This window comes from Chroicocephalus ridibundus, chromosome 4 (genome assembly GCF_963924245.1).
Source record: "Chroicocephalus ridibundus chromosome 4, bChrRid1.1, whole genome shotgun sequence".
Lineage (NCBI taxonomy): Eukaryota > Metazoa > Chordata > Aves > Charadriiformes > Laridae > Chroicocephalus > Chroicocephalus ridibundus.
The window spans coordinates 9,790,683-9,811,333 of NC_086287.1; the positions used below are offsets into that span (position 1 = coordinate 9,790,683).

The 20,651-nt window shown below is 40.9% G+C and overlaps 1 protein-coding gene across 2 annotated transcripts in view; it reads left to right on the forward strand.

Moving 5' to 3' along the window:
- The window catches only part of HIPK3 (homeodomain interacting protein kinase 3), a 79,050-nt gene that overhangs the window by 16,313 nt on the left and 42,086 nt on the right, over window positions 1-20,651 (forward strand). For both annotated transcript variants that reach the window (XM_063331972.1, XM_063331973.1), the window contains exon 2: window positions 902-1,997. In XM_063331972.1, coding sequence (XP_063188042.1) covers window positions 904-1,997 — 1,094 coding nt within the window. In that variant the 5' untranslated portion in view covers window positions 902-903. The remainder of the gene's footprint in view (window positions 1-901; window positions 1,998-20,651) is intronic.

Consider the following 20,651-nt stretch of genomic DNA (forward strand, 5'->3'; position numbering starts at 1 on the left):
AGTGCAAGTTTTCTATGGCCTGACTCATGAAATTGGCATATCTGATAGTATGAGGCTAGTACTTAGTTTCCAAGTCTGAAGTGGAGCGGAACGGGGCCGGGGGGGGTGGTGGAAATTGTTGCCTCTGCCCCTGCAGCTGTCACTGATACACAAACTTCTGCAATGGGATGGTATATAACTTAGAGAAAGCACTTACCTTTCATGAATGGATTAGATTATTGTACATCTTAATTTACCCAGAAAGCTGCAATTGTTTATGTGAACATACACTTGCCCCTAAAGTATTTTGGGCCCCATCGCGCAGCCCGATGCCTTTCACTTTGATCATGGTGAAATTGTTGGAGCAGTGGCAGTCGTGTCACTTGTCCGTCTGCTCTCAGGAGCCCGATGGTGTTTACGATGAGTAGGTCAGACGCCTTGTGTAACGGGTAGCACTGGCTCGCAATTAAGAGCTTTTAAGTTATTTTAAATCATCATCGATAAATACTTGAATTGGTTGTTTAACTTATGTTACTGAACACTATAGTAGTTTTGTATGTAGAAATGCTGGGGTTTTTTAAATGAAAGCTGAGTTTTTAATAGCACAAAGGTAGTTCCCCCACTTGAAAACTTTAGGAGTCGTGTCCTGCCACAGGCTCGCTCCTGCCCTGTGCAACCAGCAGAAGCACTTTCTGCTGTACCCTGCTGCTGCCGCAGTCCTTGTGTGCCAAAGTGTGTGCGCTGGTAAGGCACGAGGACCTTGCTATTGGCCGTAAGAAGCTAAATACGAAATAACTTTAGGCTAGCTTGTTTGGAAAATATACTCGTGTCCTGATCTTTTTAGGAGAGGGATCTGCTGGAAAGCTTGGAAATATGAATGCAGGATTCTCACTCGCTTTTTGTTTTTTTTCTTCCTCCGTAGGTATGGCCTCACAAGTCTTGGTCTATCCACCATATGTTTATCAAACCCAGTCAAGTGCCTTTTGTAGTGTGAAGAAACTCAAACTAGAACCAAGCAGTTGCGTGTACCACGAAAGAACCTACCCGCAAATCTATGTGAATGGTAAAAACTTTGGCATTTCTCCCCACAGGGTTAGTACGTACTTTCAGACTAAAAACCCATTTGACAGACCTCGAGGACAGAACTTTTTGTTGCAGTCAAATGCTGTCGCTTTAAAAAATATCGGAGGTGCTACAAAAGCATTAGCAGCGCGGGCGCAGCGAGCTCAGTTAGAGGCACCTCGGACTGGGACGCAAGGAAGCCGATCAGAGATCCTGGAAGGACCCCAGCGATGTGGATTGAAGCGTAAGAGTGAAGAGCTGGATAATCAAAACAGCACGATGCAGATTGTTGATGAACTGTCCATCCTGCCTGCAATGTTGCAAACCAACGTAGGAAACCCAGTGACGGTTGTGACAACGGCTGCGACTTCAAAACAAAGTGGTACAAGCGGAGATGGAGATTACCAGTTGGTACAGCACGAGGTATTGTGCTCTGTGAAAAACACTTACGAGGTTCTTGATTTCCTTGGGCGAGGGACCTTTGGACAAGTAGTGAAGTGCTGGAAAAGGGGGACAAATGAGATTGTGGCAGTCAAAATCTTGAAGAATCATCCTTCGTATGCACGCCAAGGACAAATAGAAGTGAGCATATTAGCGAGACTGAGTACTGAAAATGCTGATGAATTTAACTTTGTGAGAGCCTACGAATGCTTTCAGCATCGTAACCATACTTGTCTGGTTTTTGAGATGTTGGAACAGAACTTATATGACTTCCTGAAACAAAACAAATTCAGCCCTCTGCAACTGAAAGTAATACGGCCTATTCTGCAACAGGTGGCCACTGCACTGAAAAAACTAAAAAGTCTGGGTTTAATCCATGCTGACCTCAAACCAGAGAACATTATGTTGGTGGATCCTGTTCGGCAGCCTTACCGGGTTAAAGTAATAGATTTTGGGTCTGCCAGCCATGTATCAAAGACTATTTGTTCAACCTATTTACAATCTCGGTATTACAGGTAGGTGTCTTTTACTTTGTTTTTAACTTTTAATGGAACAAGGTTTTAGCACTTATTAAAGTTAATGGCTTAGATAATTACTCTTCCAGATAGCTAATAGAAATAATGTGGAAAACATAAGGGCCATCTAAGAAGGAAGGCCATACTAAGATTAAGTGGCTGGTTACCATTTTAAATGTGAATAATTGCTTTGAATGTTTTTATTTGTTATTTTTTTCTAGAAGTGTGTTTGTGTTGCACTCTGAAGTCATCAGTTGCTGTTATTTTGAGACCTCTGAGACTTTTTAAAAGGAAAATTGGAAAAAAAATTAGCTTTCACTTGGTGGATTAGGGTGCCTTTGCTGCCTTCCTAACATGATGGGTTTTTTCTGTGAGCAGCTGGACAGTGTACTAGAAGTGCCATATTTTTATATCCTGTTGCCAAAGATTATGTAAACGCCTCTGTTTTTCTCCAGCACTTGTAAATATTTTGCCTAGGTCTTATAAACTGAGTTCTGATTGAGTGCCTTCAACAGCTGTGGGCTTCAGTGAACTTCTGAAGTTAGTGAGTGATAGGGTGTTTAAAATGTTTAAGGTGATAGCAGGCAGGTATTTAAAGTGATTTTGGTACATGGTTGCATTTTGCATAGGCCTCACAGTGGAGGTATATTTCTTGTTTTGTTTTTTAATCCTTTCTTTGTATAGTTATCCAACCTGTATGACATGTGAAAGCTGTTCGTATTTAGCATCTGAGGTCCTTTTGTTTTCTTCATAAGTTGAACTTGTCTTGATCGAAGACCTTTTTCAGTTCTGCTTTTTCATGGTTGGCAATAGTATGTCCTGGGTATTGCCTGTCTCTGCAAATTCAGTAAAAAGCTAGTAAACTAGGACAATGAGTAATTTGAAGAAAATTTTAAGTATTTTACAGCTATTCGTGTTGGAAGTGAAAACTTGTGCAGTGTAGACTTGATGAAATTAGTGATTGGACTTCATGCCAGAAAAATCTAATTACTGTTTGACTGTAGCTTGTAAACAAGAACGTTTCATGTGTAGTGCTCATTTAAAATATTCTAATTCACCTGCATTTCCTCATTACTTAATTACAAACTGCAGCTAAAGGTTTAAAAACTACACAAAGTTCGTCAACAGAAAACTAAATTTGGAAACCCTATGAATTGATGCAAACCCACATTATACAAAAATGTGTGCAAGAGGAAATATGAAATTAAGTGAGTTGAGAGTTCGTTTTGATGTAATAGGTGTACACCGCTCAAGATACAGTATTTTCAAGCCCATCAGGACAAAAACATGCAAGTCTTGAAAAGTCAGCATGAATTTTGTGAGGTTCTAGACCAATGCAAATGTCTTAACATCAGCTGTTCTGTACAAATCCATAATTCAGCAGCTACTCAAGATGCATGGTCTGAGAATACTTCCTTATGTATTTTGGCTGTTCATTTATTGAAACAGTTACAGATTATTCTGAGCTATTGCCATTTCTGCCTCCTGCCTCCCCAAGAACTGGCAAAGGGGGAGAGGCTGTAGACAGCCAGGCTGGGTGGCCCTGTTGTAGTACTTCGTTCTCAACTAACTAGTTTCAAATTGTTTTTTCTACTTCAGATGGCTCATTAGGCATAGTGGTGGTGTGCTTATTCAGTTGCCTACATACAAATTTTAGCTGTAGTTACGTTTTACTTGGCCTGATGTTCTTTTGCACCTATGCTTTACATAGAATTGTGACCTATGACATGCTTCCAAGGTTGAGCAGGTCTGTATGCTGGCAAGATCAATGTGCAGCTCCCGGGCACTCTGTGTGCATTTTGAATACTTGTATTGTATCACATGCACTGAAGCGTGAGTAAGTGGGGTTTGTTGTGAATGTACATCCAAAAATATTCTCCCCTCCCATCCCAAGCATAAGACTTGTGAGTGTATACGCTTGTCTTGGCTCAGTGATGTTGAATGATACTCATATAGACTCATATAACATATGCATCTAAAATTCCCTAGATACTAAGCTGCACTTAAGTGCTTTGTAAATATTCAGGCTGTTCAGTAGAAGATCATATTCTTTTATCTGGTATACTTTTATAATCCTTCTATAAAGTGGCATTTAAGCCAGTATTTTTTTGAAAGTAAAAAGGACTTGCAAAAAGAAAAAAGATTAGGGTCTATCTACTGGAATAGTTTTGATGATATATTTAAGTTAAATACTGGTTGAGATAATTTTGAAACTGACTTAGTTTTGGAAAAAAAAACAACAACCAAACTACAAAATTATTTTCAGCAGAAAGTTTACTTCTGCAAAGATTTACTTCTGAAAAGGTTTTTAGCATGCTGGATTTCATCATGGATGCATGGGATTCTACCAGCTGAGTGATTCAAATTAACTTGGTGTGGCTTGGCATGCAGTTCCTCAAATGTTCTTTGTGTTGCTTTGGAAGCACCTGACTAGTGTAAATAATATGAGAAAATAGGGATTTGATCCAAAAGGTCTCAAAATAAATGATGCCAGGGAAATTTGAAGAGAAAAGCCTTAAAGAGGAATGAGAAGAGCCTTCAGAGATGTATCGAGATGGAATTTATTTTGCAAGAGATTGTGCTTCTTGTCGATCAAATAAGGAGCTACTTCATAAAATATAACTGTACTTAAGTGTTTTTTGTATTAGGAAAGGGTGGGAGTGATAGTGCAGGTTTGACTTGTTTGACTATGACATGTTGAAACAAACTCTTTAAGAAAATCAAGCAGCAGTTGGGACATTGAAATCTCTTTTTTTTTTTTTTTTTCTTTTTTTGGTCCCCTTGCACTCAATGGTGCTACATGTTTGTTCGGGTTATTTAAAGATCTATTTAAACAAATGTTTTCTTGCTATTTAAAGCTTCAGACTAAATTAATGCAATTAGTCATATTGGAAATGGTTTTTTTTAAAATGCTTGTGCCCTGCAGCACCTCTTTTATTAGTGTGATCTCATCTGTATTCTTGTGTACAATCTTTGAAAATTGTTTCTGTGCTAAACTGTATGTGTATTATCATGAGCTTTACCCGTAATTCTTACCAGCGGGGATCCCTGCACGGTCAGAGATGACAGTGCTTGAGACTTTGCTTCACCAAGTGACAGGCACAACATACTGCTTTTACCTTGGAAATATCCATATAAATGTCAGTTGATGTGAAACTGGCCTGTTCTGATATGCAAATGTGCTCAGCCAAGAATTTAAAGAAGAAGTTATTAAGAGGAAGCATTTTGTTTTTAAATGACTATTTTAGGATCTGAGGTTTTAGGAAAGTATGGAGTGAAGTGCCCTTAAACGATGACGTATGTTGAGAGGAAGCGGGGCTGCATCCCTGCGGCATTGAGATGCTGCTTCTCAGCCCTGTGGTGCCCGTGTCGTCCTGCTCCGGGGTGATGCTCACCCCATCCCTGTCCCTCCTTCTGCTCACCCCACATCTCCCGGGGGGAGGTGGCCTGGGGAGAATGGGAGAACAGTTATTTCCGGCAGCGCTGTTAATTTATGCCACGGTCATTTTCAAGAAAAGGATTTGCCCTTTCTCTATGGAAATGTCCAGCCACCAGTGTCTGTAGAAGTGTATGTTGAATGTTCAAGAGAAACCCATAAAGAAGTTTTGTAAAAGTGAATAGAGATAAAAAGGTTATGTTGTTTGTGTGCAGTTGGTTTTTTTTTTTTTTTTCTTCTAGATCTTGTCACTACTTTTTTTTTTTTCCCCTCATTTACGGGACTGTCATTAGGTAATTATTGCGAGAATGGAGAACGCCATAAAGTCTACAGTTATGGTGTTTATTTTGAATGGTATTATCAGTATTTTACATCTGTAAGAGGAAGTGAGTAATGAATTGGAAAAATAAGTAGAGGATTAGGACTTAAGGCAGGGAACATAATACAGCCAGGTGAATGGATAATGAGCTGACTTACCTCACTTACGTTAGTCTGTAGCAGAAAAAGAGGTGACATAATGATGACTATTGCAGACACTACTGTGCTTTTGTATGAGGAGAAATCCTGAAAAAAGTAAGACTAATTTAAATTTAAAAGAGTGTAGACAAACAGAAAAATGGAGACAAACTGGATGGTATGATAACGATTTTATGTTTTCTGTTTCTGGTTCAGCTTTGTCAAACAAAGAGAAAGTAAGAAAATAGTTAAAACAAGTATAAAAATACTTTTTGACAGTTTGTTACCTTTGGAAACTCCTCGTTATTATGTCTTGCTAGAAATCAGAGTACTGATATGAATAAATATTAACCACAGTATCCTGTCTTAAGTCACAGATTATTTTTTTTTTCTTTGTTTTAAAGATGAAATAATATTTTGAATACTTGTTCCCTAAAAGACAGTGGCTATGCTTACATGCTGGTTTTATGCTGGTCTGGATTTTAATAGCTGTGGGCTAGAGGGATCTGGTATTTGAAGCCTTTTCTGTGCTGCTGGCCTCACACATTAAGCCTGTTGACCTTTTATGAATGATCTAAGTAGGTAAATAACTATGCAGTGTATACATTTTGAAAAGAAAAAAACCCTTACATCCAGCGTAGGTGATCCAGCTTTTGTCATATATGGAAATGGTATGATAAGTATGTTGCTGTCCTTTTGGTCAGCTGTGCCCCAAATCACGAAAAGGGGAGCGTTGCATCCAAAATCAAAAGCTGCTTTTCCCCTTGTCCCAGGGCGCAGGCTGCGGAGGAGGGGAATCAGCACATTTCTTTTATTTCTAAGTCTGGTGTCTTGCACTCATCTGGTGAGGCAGAAAGTTTTCCCAGGGCATAGTGTTTCCCTCAAAGGCGTTTTCCTTTGCTTTGCCTCTCTCCTGAGGCTGAATGTATTTAGGGAAGTGGGTATGAGAAGAGGGGCTTCGAAATGTCAGGCTCCAAGGAGCTGTAACCTGCAAGAAGAGTCAGGTGATCTGAAACAGTCAAGGTGGTCCTGCTTATCTTTCCTTTCTGTTGCTGTGAGAAGCAATGGCCTTCTCAGCATTTTGCGTTCAGAAATAACTCTCTAGGTCTGGTTTCACAGCAGACCTCTTCTTTCTTCTGGTACTCCCTCCAGGAGTTTTTTTTCCAGAGAAACTTCTGTTGAAACCCGTGTATAACTTCCCCTCTTTGAATCAGCTGTGTGCAACACCACCGTTTAAGGAGATGTGTTTGACTTGTTAGCTAGTATCTAACTGACAGTTAGCGATGCTGGCTGCACCTCGCTGTCGGCTGCACCATTCAGCCATTGTTCAGAGTGGTTAAAATTTTATTAAGAGGACGCACAGTTCCATCTAATGGTAACATCTATGTGGCAGGGTTTGGTAATGATGAAGCCTCTTCCTTCTCTGATACTTTTGTTCTCCCACTTACTGCTTGGCTGTAACACCAGCTGAACTCATAAAACGCATCACCATGTTGGCATTTACCATCGAGTGTAGATGTGAAATCGAGTATAGCTCGAAGGGAGAGCTATAGCAGTGTTTGTGTGTGCAGAGCTTCGTGATTTCTAGGGCTTGCTGTTGGTTGGGAGGAGTTACTGCTTAATTGTTTTTCAAGGGGAATCACCTTCATGTTGACTTAATTTGGGGTTGTCTTCCTAAAAGACAGGATTTTGAAAATGAGATTTTGGTAAACCCCACAAAACTTATAATTCATAAAATCCTTCTAATATCATGCACTTGACAGTAGCCATTGCAGGTGTAGGAGTGAGGGCGTTCCTTCATTGCGCGTTCCTTATGCGCAGCCTCTGAAGGGAGCGGAACAGTCGCTGCTCCCGTTCCCTGTGTAGCTGCCCCGACAGTTACATTTCCTATCTTTTGCCTCCTTTCTCCAAAGAAAACATCTGCTTCATCATACTGTGGCAGATTATACTGCTGTTAGAGTCCAGCTGGAAATTTTACTGAAATATCTTTTGAGAACAAGCACTTAGTTTCCTGACGGAAGGACGCTCCTCTTGGCATCCAGCGTCCGTATGCGAACTGTCGTTTAGCATAGTCAAATTCATTGGGAAGATGAAGTGAATGGGAAGCAATATAATTGATCTCCATACAAAACAGGGCAGGCTGATGGACAACTTGAGTGATGCTGGCAGAATGGAAGCTGTCTGGTTATTAAGGGACACTCATGGCTTGGAAATGTTTTTCTGCTCCACTGGTGACAGAAGTAAAATCTGATCCTCATTATTCAGCGATTTGCCCATAAGAAAAAGCAAATGATGTGAGTAGATGCCCTCAGTGGAGTCAACTCATTCCTGAATCGGACAGTGATATCCTCCCTCCAGCCTTCCAACTAAGGATAGCTGCTAATCAACAGACTTGTTCCAGACAAAATGCCAAATGTCACTAGTGTTGCAGTGGAGCTCAGAGAGATGGAAAAATCGCTGTTGGATGTATTCCCGTTGGACAAGAGCAGGCTTTTCCCCCTCTCCTCCTTTCACCCTCCTCTCCCATGAAGGATGAGAGAGGATGGAGGAAGAGTGATAATCATCGTGTCCTGTGGTCCTGACATTGCTTTCACTCGCCCAGTCAGTTCTGCTGCAGCTTGGAGGGGTGATTTGATCTTGTTTAAACGGTTTTGGAAAAACAATGAAGTAGTTGAGTTCTGCAGCTTAATTACCGCCCGTGGGCTGGGCTGTAGCGAGGGCTATGTGTGTGCTCTGAGGCTGTTGTACTAGGACAGCTTTTTATTTACAACTTTTTCTGCTTTATACTTAGTTTCAGAATAAACCACCAACAGCTTATGCTGGTTTTTTTTTTCCCCTCAAATTTATGACATCTGTTTGATCTGTTGTTCTCCCACTTTCTTGTGCACATTCCTTGAAAATCAGAGAAAAAATTTTTGTGGCCATGAATTCCTGGAGAGGCTTGTTTTCTCACTGGCCTTTAACCTGATTAGGTGTAGCCCTTGTCACTCCAGGGACTCCGGAGAACGCAGGCTGACAGTACCTCCCTAGAGTGTTTTTGTTAAATTGAATGTTTTCTTTTCGTAGGTTAGGATTGTCGTCCTGATGGGTAACTATGACTCAGTGACGCATCCGTTGCATCCAAGTAACTTGTCGATTATTTTCTCCTAACATCAGATCAACATACAACTTACATATGTTTAAAACATCAGTTAAAAACATGTATTCAAGTAAATACTTATCTGAATACAGATTTCCTTTATAGGCATGACCAAGGGAAGAAGTCATGCAAAACTGACATCTCGGGAAGCAACTGCTTTTTCAAGTCTGCCTGTTGCTGTCACATACTTGAAGTTTCTAAATAAGCTTTATCTAGAGTGGGATGTCTTGGTTTTTCTCCTTTCACAATGCCTGAAATTCTTGCCCGAAGTTTTTTGGGTTTTTTGTTGGTTTTTTTTTTTTGTTTGGTTGTTTTTTTGTTTTGTTTTTGTTTTGGGTGTTTAAACAAGCAGCAAAGCTCTGTTAATAGATTGAGTTTTCTGTCAGTTAGGGAAGCACAGTACGAGAACAAGCTAAAAATGCCTCTGTAAACAACTTGCACTTCAACATGCTAGCAGATGTTATTCTATCACTTTGAACTGTGCATCACTGAAGTGTATTGGGATATCTTAAAATAGTCAGGGGTGGTGGCCAGAGACTCTAGACTACTATAGATGGTGAGGCTGTTTCGCTGTTGCAATGAAATAAGCCAGAAGTACACGCTGCTAAGGTCATTTGCTTGCTCAAGGTCAGCATGTTCAAAGTCAGCTGCTATGACTTGCGAGCGTGGTTACTGTCAGTAGTATATATAAGAAAAGAGTCCTGGTAATGTAAGGAACTGCTATTACAAGTGAATTGGGACACTTAATAATTTCGACCACCCCCCCTCGGCGAAAGTTGCTGGGCTGTGATTGCTGGTTTGTTTTCTTATCTGAGCAAACAGAACTTAATGTCAAGATAAGCTTTTGTGGTCTGTGACTGCGAACAAGTTGCTTTATTGATTTGGCAAGATCTTGTTTGCATTTTTTTGCATAGTGTTCATTAATTGTTTAATTGACTTCCTATTTTAAAGTTCTGTTTCACAGTTGCTAGGACCCAACCAAAAAACATTATAAGTATCCTCTGGGAGTGGTAATCTTAGCTCATCATAACTTCTTGTTTATATAGCTATTTGATAACAAACGTAGTTTCAATTATTACTTTCTAATCAACATAACATGGTCTCTAATACCTTATTATTCTTTGTTCATAGAAGCAGAAAGTAAGAGAAGGTTTTTGGTAATGGTGTGGGTTTTTTTGGTTTTGTTGGGTTTTTCATGTTTGGTAATTTATTTTCTTTTGCATGCTGTGGAAAAGAATGGCAGGGTTACTGTAAATTTGGAACTTTTTTATTTCTTTTTCTTTTTTTAATCCTCTCTAAGGCCCAGAGGAGTACCGTGGGGATGGGAATGGATGAAATGGTGGCCAGCCTTCTAGTTGGTCATTTTTCTGAGCTAGAGATCTTCCAAGTAACGTAAGCTGGGATAACACATGAAGCATTCAAAGGTACCTGCTGGAGACTCTAGTAATGTCAGCCTGATTTCAAATTACTAGTGATGGTAGGAGCAACAACTTAAATCGGAGTTCAGGTGATGGTTCTCTTGGTCTTTAGATTGCTTCAGTTTGAACAGACGGGAAATTCTTTCTAATCTTCAAGGCAAAAGAGCTCTTGGTTCTTGCTGTATTTCAGTTTTTTAGAGATTGAACGACAGACCTAAGTTTGTCATGGCTGAAATTTTGGGAAACAGCTTTTATTTTTCACACATTAAAATAGATCTACTGAAATGTGATCCTTTTTTCTCATTGCACTGATATTTATGTCACAAAGACTTGTTCGTCATACATCTGCGTGTACGTGAGTGTGGATATATCGGGTATCTTAATTGCAGAAAATATCAGTGGTAGCTACAGTGCTGTATTTGTAAATATTGTGTCTTGCTGCTCCCACTGTGCCTATTTTGAAAATACGGCTGTGTGTTTCTGTTGTAAGAGCAGGTAGTACTAGATCTAAATCAACATGATTTGAAAGCAAAGCCTGTATACGTCAGCCCCCGTCTCGTCCATCTGGCATTCCTGTCTGCGAAGGAGGGCAAGCTGTTTTGTGGGTGAAGGCTGCCTTCTGCATCGGCTCGTGGCATCCGACACAAGCGAAGGACGCGTCGGGGAAGAAGTCTTCTGTGCGGCTGAGTACACAAAGATTGTCCGAGCTTCTACTCTGCTGACACAACCTGTGAACGGCTGGGGGCTCATCCCATCAGCTCATCCCGTCAGCCGCAGGAGGCAAACCGCCTCAGGTTGAACAAGTACAAGTAGAGAATGTGGGCACCTGTAGAACATTTAACACTTGGGCAGGTTCAGACCAAAACCAGCAATAAAATACTATCATGATTAAAAAACAACACAGCGACAAGAAAAAAAAAACCAAACCTTTTGTGAATTCTGGCATTAATTGGAAAGTGCTAGGGGTGGCTGACATAAAAATAAGTATTTGGGATGTAAAATAAAATTAAAATTTGTATGAAAGTAAGTTGCCTTAAATGTCCATGTTGTCAAATTTTATACTGTATGTTTGAAGGTCCTTGATTCTATGGTGCTAGCTAATATTTTTGGAGGGATTTTTGTTTGGACTGTTAATAAAATACCTTCTAAAAAGTAAAATTGGATTAAGGAGCTGGAGGAAGCAGGCCATAAGCATTTCACAGATAAGATCTTCAAGCAGTTGCATTTTGAAACTATGATGTTACCTTAAGAAGTGTGAAGTGTCATTGTGCTTAAAAATCTTGGTTTGTTGGTAATTGCACAGCAACAGTTGATTAAAGGGCAGGCATAATGTAATTTAAACCAGTAGTACTTGCGTGTGAGTAGGTGAGTATGCAGACAAGATTGTGCTGGTGAGGCAAAAATTGTTTTTATCCTTATTAAGCGTTTTTCATAAAACTCCGAATCTGCCTGCAGGTGTAGGTGCGAAGTACATGGGAGAGGGGGCAATGGTGTGGCCTCCGTCCCACGTGCTCGTTGTTGGAAGTGGGCAGAAGCACAAGGTAGTGGCACTAAGCCTCCACAGAGGATGGATGGTGGGAAGCATTGTCTTCTGTCCGTGCGGTGTTGTCCAGCTTGTTGTATGGCACGGTACGACTGCAAGCGAACTTCAGCTCCCGTGTCTTAACATCAAAATCTGTCCATTAACCTGCTAAGTAATGGAAAAAAAGCTGCATTCGTGCTTCTTAGTGAAGGCACAATTAAATGGTAGTAAATTCAGAATACATTGGGGTTCACTTCATTTACTTGTGCTTCCAAAAGTCTAAGCTTTGCTTACCAGCATAGAGATGAAGTCAGGATTATAACCAGAATATCTTTCTCAGTGCACAATATGTACTTCAAGGATAAATTACTAAAAATAGTTTATTTGGTAATGCATGGTATCTGGAATTTTGATCAAATGTGAGTTATTATGTATCCTGCAAAATGCTCCACATTATCTGGATTGCAGCAGCGTGGGAGCCTGGCTACGAAGCCCTTACTCTGCGAGAGAGCGGGGAAAAAAGATAGTCACAGTGCATCTTTAGAGCAGGCAAGTCAAGCCTGTTCTCCTTTCTCTTAAACTCATGTTAAATGCTCCACGGGATTCAGGATTTCTCACTTGTACCTTCATGGTGTGTGTCGTGCTGGGCCTGCCATATTTAAAACTACCTGAAACAGCGAAACAGAGCAATTTGCCAGTTGTGCTGTTTGTGTGCAGCTGAGATGTAGCCAGTGAGTTTCTCTTGCACAGGACACTTCCTTGGTGCTAAAAATTCAAACGTTTGTGAAGTTTTGTTCTGCACTCTAAGGACTATTGTAAATGTTGCCATTTTCCCCTTTATAGATACCAAGGACGTCTCTGTTGTCCCAAGACAGCACAGCAATCTCTCGCAAAATATTATCTCTTTACGTGGGTCCCTTAATTCAGAATTGCACCGTAGTTCCAGAGTTGAATTTTTGATCAGTGTTTTGAATACCTTATTGGATATTTTTGGGAACGATAGATTCTCACCCTTATAGTCAATCATTCAATACTAACTGTTCAAAATATTTAAAAACACCAGATACTTCACAATGAAATCTTTCACGAGAGCATGCTTTATTGTTTCAAGTGTAGTACATACAGGTAATCTTGGAAAAAGAGCTGTTCCTTTAGCAACAGTATCAGTATTCAGGTTGTGTGTGTGTGTATGAAAATATCTACAATACAACTGAACTGTCTTTTTTTTTGATGTTGCAGGTTCAAAATTAATGTAAATTTAAAATGTCTTTTAATTGTCCAAAATTGATTCTAGGAATTGAATTGGAACATTTTTTTTTATTATTTTTATTACTTTCAATAAAAACTACTTCCCCGATAACTTTTGGATGTGTGCGTTTCATAACTTCTTTGAAAAACCGCATGCATTACATTGCTTATGTACAAGGCTTTTATGTAAATGTCACACTATATGAAGCTTTTAAGGTGCGTATTACTGTAGCTCTGTCAACTGAAAAAATTTCATAATTTTTACAATTGGTTTGAGTTGTGAGGGTATGCTGTAGGTCACAAATTGGTGGTAGCGTTTAATGATACTCGTCAAAAAGGTCTAAAGTCAAAAGCGTTGTTCACAGTAATAGCGCTGGCTGTTGTGCTGAGTGCCTTTATCTGAACTCCAGTAATGTTTAAATTTTTGAGCTGTTAATTTTCTCACTCTTGATAATTAATCTGTTGCTTCTTGCTATCCAGTACTGTTTTAGTTGAAGCTCTAGTGTGTATTTCTCTATATAAAATATGCTATTTGTCTCTGCGTATTCTGTTAAGAATGTTTTTAACGCTTTGACGTTTTCATCAGCATTTCCACACACTGCCCCTCTGCCCCACCGTAAGAATGGTTTCTGAGGTGCATTTAAAACATGTTCTGCATCTTCTATATGGCCAAGTTTCTGAATTCAGTAAAGTAGCTGTAGTTCATGGGGTTCATAAGTTCATAAGACTTTGTTACGGTAAATCCAGAGGCTATACCATCAGTTTTTGGCTTCTCTAGAGAGCTACCTGGTGCATGAATTCTGCGTTGGCTGCTAGCAGTGGGTGAGAGCAGGGTTAGAGACACCTCCAGCTGCTGCTCTGTTTGTGGCAGCAGTACAAGGGATCGCGGGATGGTGCCTGTGCACCAATGCAGTTGCTGTTCCCATCATGAGACAATCCCACTGGGCACTGTGTTTTGTGGAGATGCAGCCAGTTTTGGACACTTCACCTCTCCAGAAGAGTAGCTAGAAGTGGAGCAGAGGGCCTCAGCATTTTTGGCAACACGAGCCCTAGAAAGTAGAACAAGAGGAGGTAATTTGTAGATCATATGGTTTGGCTTATGACTGTGCTTTGGTTTTCATCTAACCTTGAATTATTTCAACAAGTTCCACTAAGAAAGTATTCGCTTTCCTGTATATGCAAAGTAGCCGAGCAAGCTCTGTAGTTAAAGTTGGTATCCGTCTGATTATGCTGTGTAATTTCTGTAGAGAGAGGCTCTAACAAAGGTCAAGTGCTTAATTGATACTGAAGTTTTATCTCCTGCTATTTCTTTACTGGTCTCACTGCCTTACCGGTAGATGAACGGAACGAGTCTCTTCTCTCACTGAGTTGACGGAGACCTGTTTTTTCATCACCAATACCGCTTGACCTCCCTAGCGTTGCCTTGCTCTTTGTGATTTTTCCTATTTAACGTAGTGTTTAATACAGGCAGCAGTTGTTTAGCTGTTAAAAACCTACCAAAAAAAGTGAGGAAATTGACAGATGTTTAACAAGGGAAAAAAAACGGTGACACTGTAGGGTATTAGATAGAAGGATAATGAGGAATTAGCGTGTGTCATTAGTGCCCGAGTACTCCACCCTGCCCTCTGAATTACCGTCCCACAGGGGAGGTTGCTGATGGAGCGGTGCCATGTGCCGTTTGGGATAGTCAGTTGGTAGCCATGCAGTTGCTTTCCTGAAAGAACAACTTCAGGACTGCTGAAACCTAATTAGCACTAATTTTATTTCGCTTCATCTCTGTCTGTGCTGAGGTTACATTGGCTATGATTATTAAACATTCACATGAGAAACACCTTTTTCTTTGTATTTCTATCTGTAGCGTCATTATTAGCCTATGTACAAATGATGTCAAATGACTCTTCCCCCCACCTATTGTAATGTAGAGGTATCCGGTGTAAAATTAAAAGAGATGCCCCAAAACTTAATCTGATATTTAATGCAGATTTACTAGATTGGATGGAAATCGTGCCTGTCTGTGGTTTCCTGTTTTGTAGCTGTTTTTTGACACTTCAGCATTTTCATTCTGTGTGCACGGAGGATCCAGCTTACGTGAGACCACTGGCTGACTCTTGCAGGCTTGTATGAAATAATGCTGGCGTAATACCCATTAAATCATTTAGGTAACCAGCGTATATAGGTCATATTCCCTCAAAATAAATCATCTGTATCACCTTTAACCATTTCACAGAAGACAATGTTGTATGAATTAGGAATATCAAATACAGACCAGTAACCTCAGCCCTTCCTCTCCCTTTACTGACAATGAAACTTGTACTAAAAGTTAATTACTTTGTAATTAGTGCTGTTCCCCCTCCTGACCCAGGAGAACTGCAATTTCCTAGTTTGTGTATGGGGCTTGGTTTGGGTTACTCTGTGTTTCTGAGCGGGAGGCGTGTTGAGTCACGGCAGGGGCGAGTGCCGTGAAGGAGTGGCGTTCCTGCTGCTCGGGAGGCTGGGGATGCGCTCTGCCGCCGGCACGCTCAAATCTGTGCCGGGAAGCAGCTTGCCAGGATGGCTCCCGAAGAGCCGAGTCCCTCCGCTTGGCGCAGAAGTGAACGGGGACCGGCGTGGTGCTGGAGCGGGAGGAGGAACCGGAGACCTGCCTGCCTACACTGGAGCCACGGGCTGCTGCGGGCCTGGACCTCCTGGTGGCTTCCAGTGCTGTTCCACAGCAGTGGGGCTAGTGCACTCCATTTGGGGAGCTAGGGACTACCTAACAAAATGCGTACCTTTTGGTTTGAGCAACACAAGATCAATTTATTTTTCAGTAATTTTACTTTTCAGTAAGGTCTCTTCTAACGCTTGGAAGAACTGTATTTTTAGAAGACTGTAGTGTCTGAATTTGTGAAAATATTTACTTTCTAGCCAGCTATGGTGTGCTGGTTTCAACGTCTCAGTGTTTTCGAGCCTTGCCGGGTACAGGGACGAGGAGGAGTGAGACTGGGCACTTGACCCAGGCTGCCCAACAGGATTATTCCACACTATGAACCCCACGTTCAATATAAATAGAAAGTTTGCTGAGGAGTTTCTCTCTTCCATGATGGCTGTCACCCTGAGAACTCCTTGCCCCGGTGCTGGACCACTGAGCCCATCCCTTCCTCCCAAAGCCACAGCACTTGTGGTGTCCCACATTTGCTGTCCGTGGCTGGGAGTGCACAGCTTCCTGCTGAGAGAATGGGCTGAGCATAATCCTCATATATTTTATATTGGTATCAGGATCAATGTTGGTTCTTTAGTATTATCAATGTTAATTATTTAGTCGTCTTCCATTAAATCTGTTTCTATTTCAACCCTTGGGCTTCCTTGTTTTTTCCCCAGTTCCCCTTCCTGGTTGGGGAGGGGTCATCAGGTAATAGAATAATCATCTAAACGACAATAAATTGTTGTGGGTTCTTCAAACCATGACAACCTGTTAGAAAGTTAGTCTGTTGATTTCTAGTTGCTTAAATATAGTGAAAGGCTGCTAGATATGGTGGTGTGGTTGTGTTTCATTTATACATCCCCCCTCCATGTATCACACACGTGCCTCTGGTCTTTGGTGTTCATGAATTGCATCGCTTGTTTGTCTTAAGCATGTATAAAATCGGATGCAACAACTCGTTTCCCCTTGCTGCTCTGCTTTGATTTCAGCTTTGCTTTGGAAGTTTATAAAGATATTTTCAGACGTTTTCCCCTTATCTTAATTGTTTTTCTGGGTCTGTGCCTTACGAAAGCTCTCTCTCTTTTGTGGGACAGACGTAACATTTTGTCAAGCAGCTGACTTACAGGGTTTGAGGTGAGAGCAAAAATGAAAGGCAGTACACAGGCTAGTGTGTATTAGCAAATCAAAAAGTACAAGTATTCCGTGGCAGCTTAATGGCGGTCATTGGAGTGGATTCATTCTTCAATTCTTAAGTTATAGTGATGTAGCTTAATTCTTCTTCTGTGCAGGACTGTGTCAGTGTAGTTCCTCTTTAAGATTCCTTGAATGTTTTGTTTGACTTTACATATTCTCTAAAGATTAATGAAATAGATAAATCTCTGAGGTTTCTCTGCGTATGTTGCATCTGTAACTTTCCAGTGGTGAGCTGTGAGGACAAGCAAAAGCGCCTGTTTTGAAGATGGACCGTGACCAGCTGGGTGGTGGGGACATTTGGTTGCCTGCAGTTGCAGCTCTGAAATGGGTAATGCAGGGAACTCCTGTGATAAGAAATAAGGTGGTTGCTGTGTGGGTCTAATCTAGTGAGGATTTTTGGAGAAACTTCTGAGCTTTTTTGGTTGACTTCTTAATGTGCATAAGTGTGCATTTGTCCAAATACCATTGAAAGTTTCATGTACTTCAAACCACATCTGACAGCAGATGGAAGTCCTGAAGGTGCCAATACCAGCAGTACCAACACCAGCTGCTGAGGGAAGATTCAAAGTAGTGATTCCTGCAAGGTGAAAAGGAAGAAGTTGGTGGCTATCCTTGCTGTTTTGCAGTAGCCATCTGGCTAGTCAGCTCTGGACTAACTAAATAACGTGCAAGGACAACAAGCATGTATTATAGAAGGCAAAATAGAGATCTCGGGTTGTTCATTCTCATCTGGGGAGAGTAGTCGTGCAAATCTGAAAAACAGCAACAGCAAAGTATAATTAAGTCCAGTGGTTGTTGATAAGCTTCTTCACATTTGTGTGGCATGACAGCAGATTCTCTTCTTCAGCAGAATCTCACACAAAGAGCTGTGGAGAAATGTGTGAAAAGCTTCCTGACTTCTAAAATGGAAATCATTTCCTGATGTTTACTAAGAGCCTCTGTTCTTAGTTCTCTCTCCAGCGCATTGCTCAATGCTCACTTCTCTCATGACTGGCACTGCCGCTGCAAGAACAGAAAAACATGCAGACAGGGCAGGGAACTTTATTTAAAAAAAAATCAACAAAACCCAAGCAAGACAAAACACCCATAACGCACCCCCCACCATCTCAAACAAAAATCCAAACAAAAAAACCTCCACCCAACAACCAAAACAAAAAGCCCAGACCCCTCAAAAGCAAAAGATATCGCCACCCAAAAAAGTATTGGAGAATGGGAAGAGAGTGCACGATCAGAACCATGTCAAGCTAACTCTAGCTGTGTATACCTGTACTTACAGGACTGTCTTCTCAGAGCAGTGCATTGCTGTATTTGATTTTTCTCCTGGTGTGTGGTTTGTTTGGTTTCTTTTTACCTTCCCTTGTAGAAACATATATTTTATAATGCCTTACTTGCTTTAACTAGCATATAGTATTTTGTGCCAAACTTCTGTAGGTCTGAGCCTATGAGAAAGTATCTGAAAAATTAAAATTAGCCCAGATTGTTCTAAAATACGCTGTGGTGCTTGACATCTGAAGGACTGCCATGTGGGATTCTTCACATATTTCCACTGCGCACTGTCCTTTAACCGCAGCATGTCGAGCAGATGCCTCTTTAGGGATATTAGTACTGCTAAGTATCCTTAGGAGTTCAAGTTTCTGCTGTTCTGCTCCGAAGAAAAAATACTCGGCGCCTCTAAATTAACTTTTTTTGGGGGATATATTTACCTTATTGATATACCATGGCTAGTTCTGTGGTTAGGGAATCCTTCCATTACTTGGAAGCGTGTGGGTGTACTGGGAATAGTGGTGAGTCCTATTCTGCCTTGTAGTAAACATGGTAAACACGCAAAGCTCAGCATCTCCCACCGTCAGCCCTTGGGGCACGGATACCTAATGCAGAACGCACATGGGGAGGGTGTGTTTGAACAACTCCTTATGACGCTACAGGTGGGCAGCTCTCTGGTCTGACAGTCCGCTGGCTAATCTCTGTAATTATTTTGAGTATTTAAGTATCTTCAGTTAAGTAGCCAGCTTTGCTGCCTTAATAACATCTTACGCAATTGAACCCTTCCCACGCTCCTTGCCGGCTCAAGGTGACGTGGTACAGTAACATTTTTAGTGTGCAAAAGAGGTAGGAATGCAAAGGGAGTTGTTGAAAAGTGAGTACGTGCAATTAATAATATTTTTCTTTTGGAAGTCAAAATTTCTTTATTTTTTTCCCCCTTTTTCCTAAATCTATTGTATGTCCATTACTCTTTTTGTATGTCCATTACAGCTTTTTTTTTTTTCCCTTGCATTGAATGGACTGTTGCATGTTACTGAAGAACTGGTAGCTGAAAGGCATTAGTACCTATTTCCCTGGGTATTAATCTGTGATGTGGTTAAACACAGTCTCTCTTTATTTTGTGAAACTTAACTTTTAATTTAAACTGGATTTTAAAGCAAGTATTTTAATCTTTGCACTTTCCGTTTATAGTCAAACTAAATTTCCAATGTTGTGTTTTCATTAGCCGTAGTCTTTTTTTAATTCATTGCGCTCGCATGTGACTTGCCTAAGAAAAATGTGAAAACTTTGTCATGCTGTGAAACCTGACTTGAGGAATTTGCACAACTGACAAATGCGTGCTTAGGGGTAATGTTTTTGATACATTTTACAAAAATAAAAATAACCATTAGACCCACATTCCTGTGAAACCACGTGTTATTTCAAGTAGATCTACATGCCAGTACAATACCCTTTCCTTTGTAAAGGGGGATTCTTCCTGTGCTTAATCTCATTATTTCTCCTTTATCAAACATACCCCATTCAGTAAAAGGTGGGATGAGGCAAAGGGCTGCAGAATACGTGTGTGAGCCTCCAATAACCTTCTGAAGAATTATAAAACCACCTCTGAATGATCTAAGATCCCATCGGTATCCGGTCTCTGATAGTGACCAATAGCGAAAGCCTAAGCAAAGACAAAGCAGCAAAGAAGGTACATTTATATTGATACTTCCTACTATATTGTCCTAGCTGCTGCCAGCCTGAGCTCATTAACTTCCTTAGGTTGGACCTTTTGTGTCCAGGAGCACATTAGAGGTAGCTCCCCCCCCCCCCCCCCGCCCCCTTTTTTTTTTGAAAGACCTACACTTCTGGCATGGCCAAATCCAGCAGTGGAGCTTCACAGTCCAGTTCTGTTTTATGAAATGGATTTTGTATTTGTTGTACAAAGAGGTCCAGCTGAGGCACTGCTCTCTGGTGCAACAGACAATTTTATTGCGTGAGTGACCAGCGCTTTGAAATGAGATCGTTGGCTGCTGATGTTGCTGAGCCAGGCAAGAGCCCAGGAAAATAGAGTAAATTGTGTTGGAAAGATGGTCTCATAAAATTTTCCGAGCGGCTCTGTTGGAGTACAGTAGGGTAGTACTTTTTGCCAGTACAGAATGAGGGAACTGTAGCTTGTTTTCCGAGTCCTTTGTCTGCAGCCGGCGCATCAGCCTGTCCTGTGCCTAACGAAAATGTTTTCTTTGGATTGTGTTCCTTGTGTACTTTAACCTTTTTGGTTATTCCCCTTTGGCCCGTTGTAAGGGTGTTTTGGGGCCC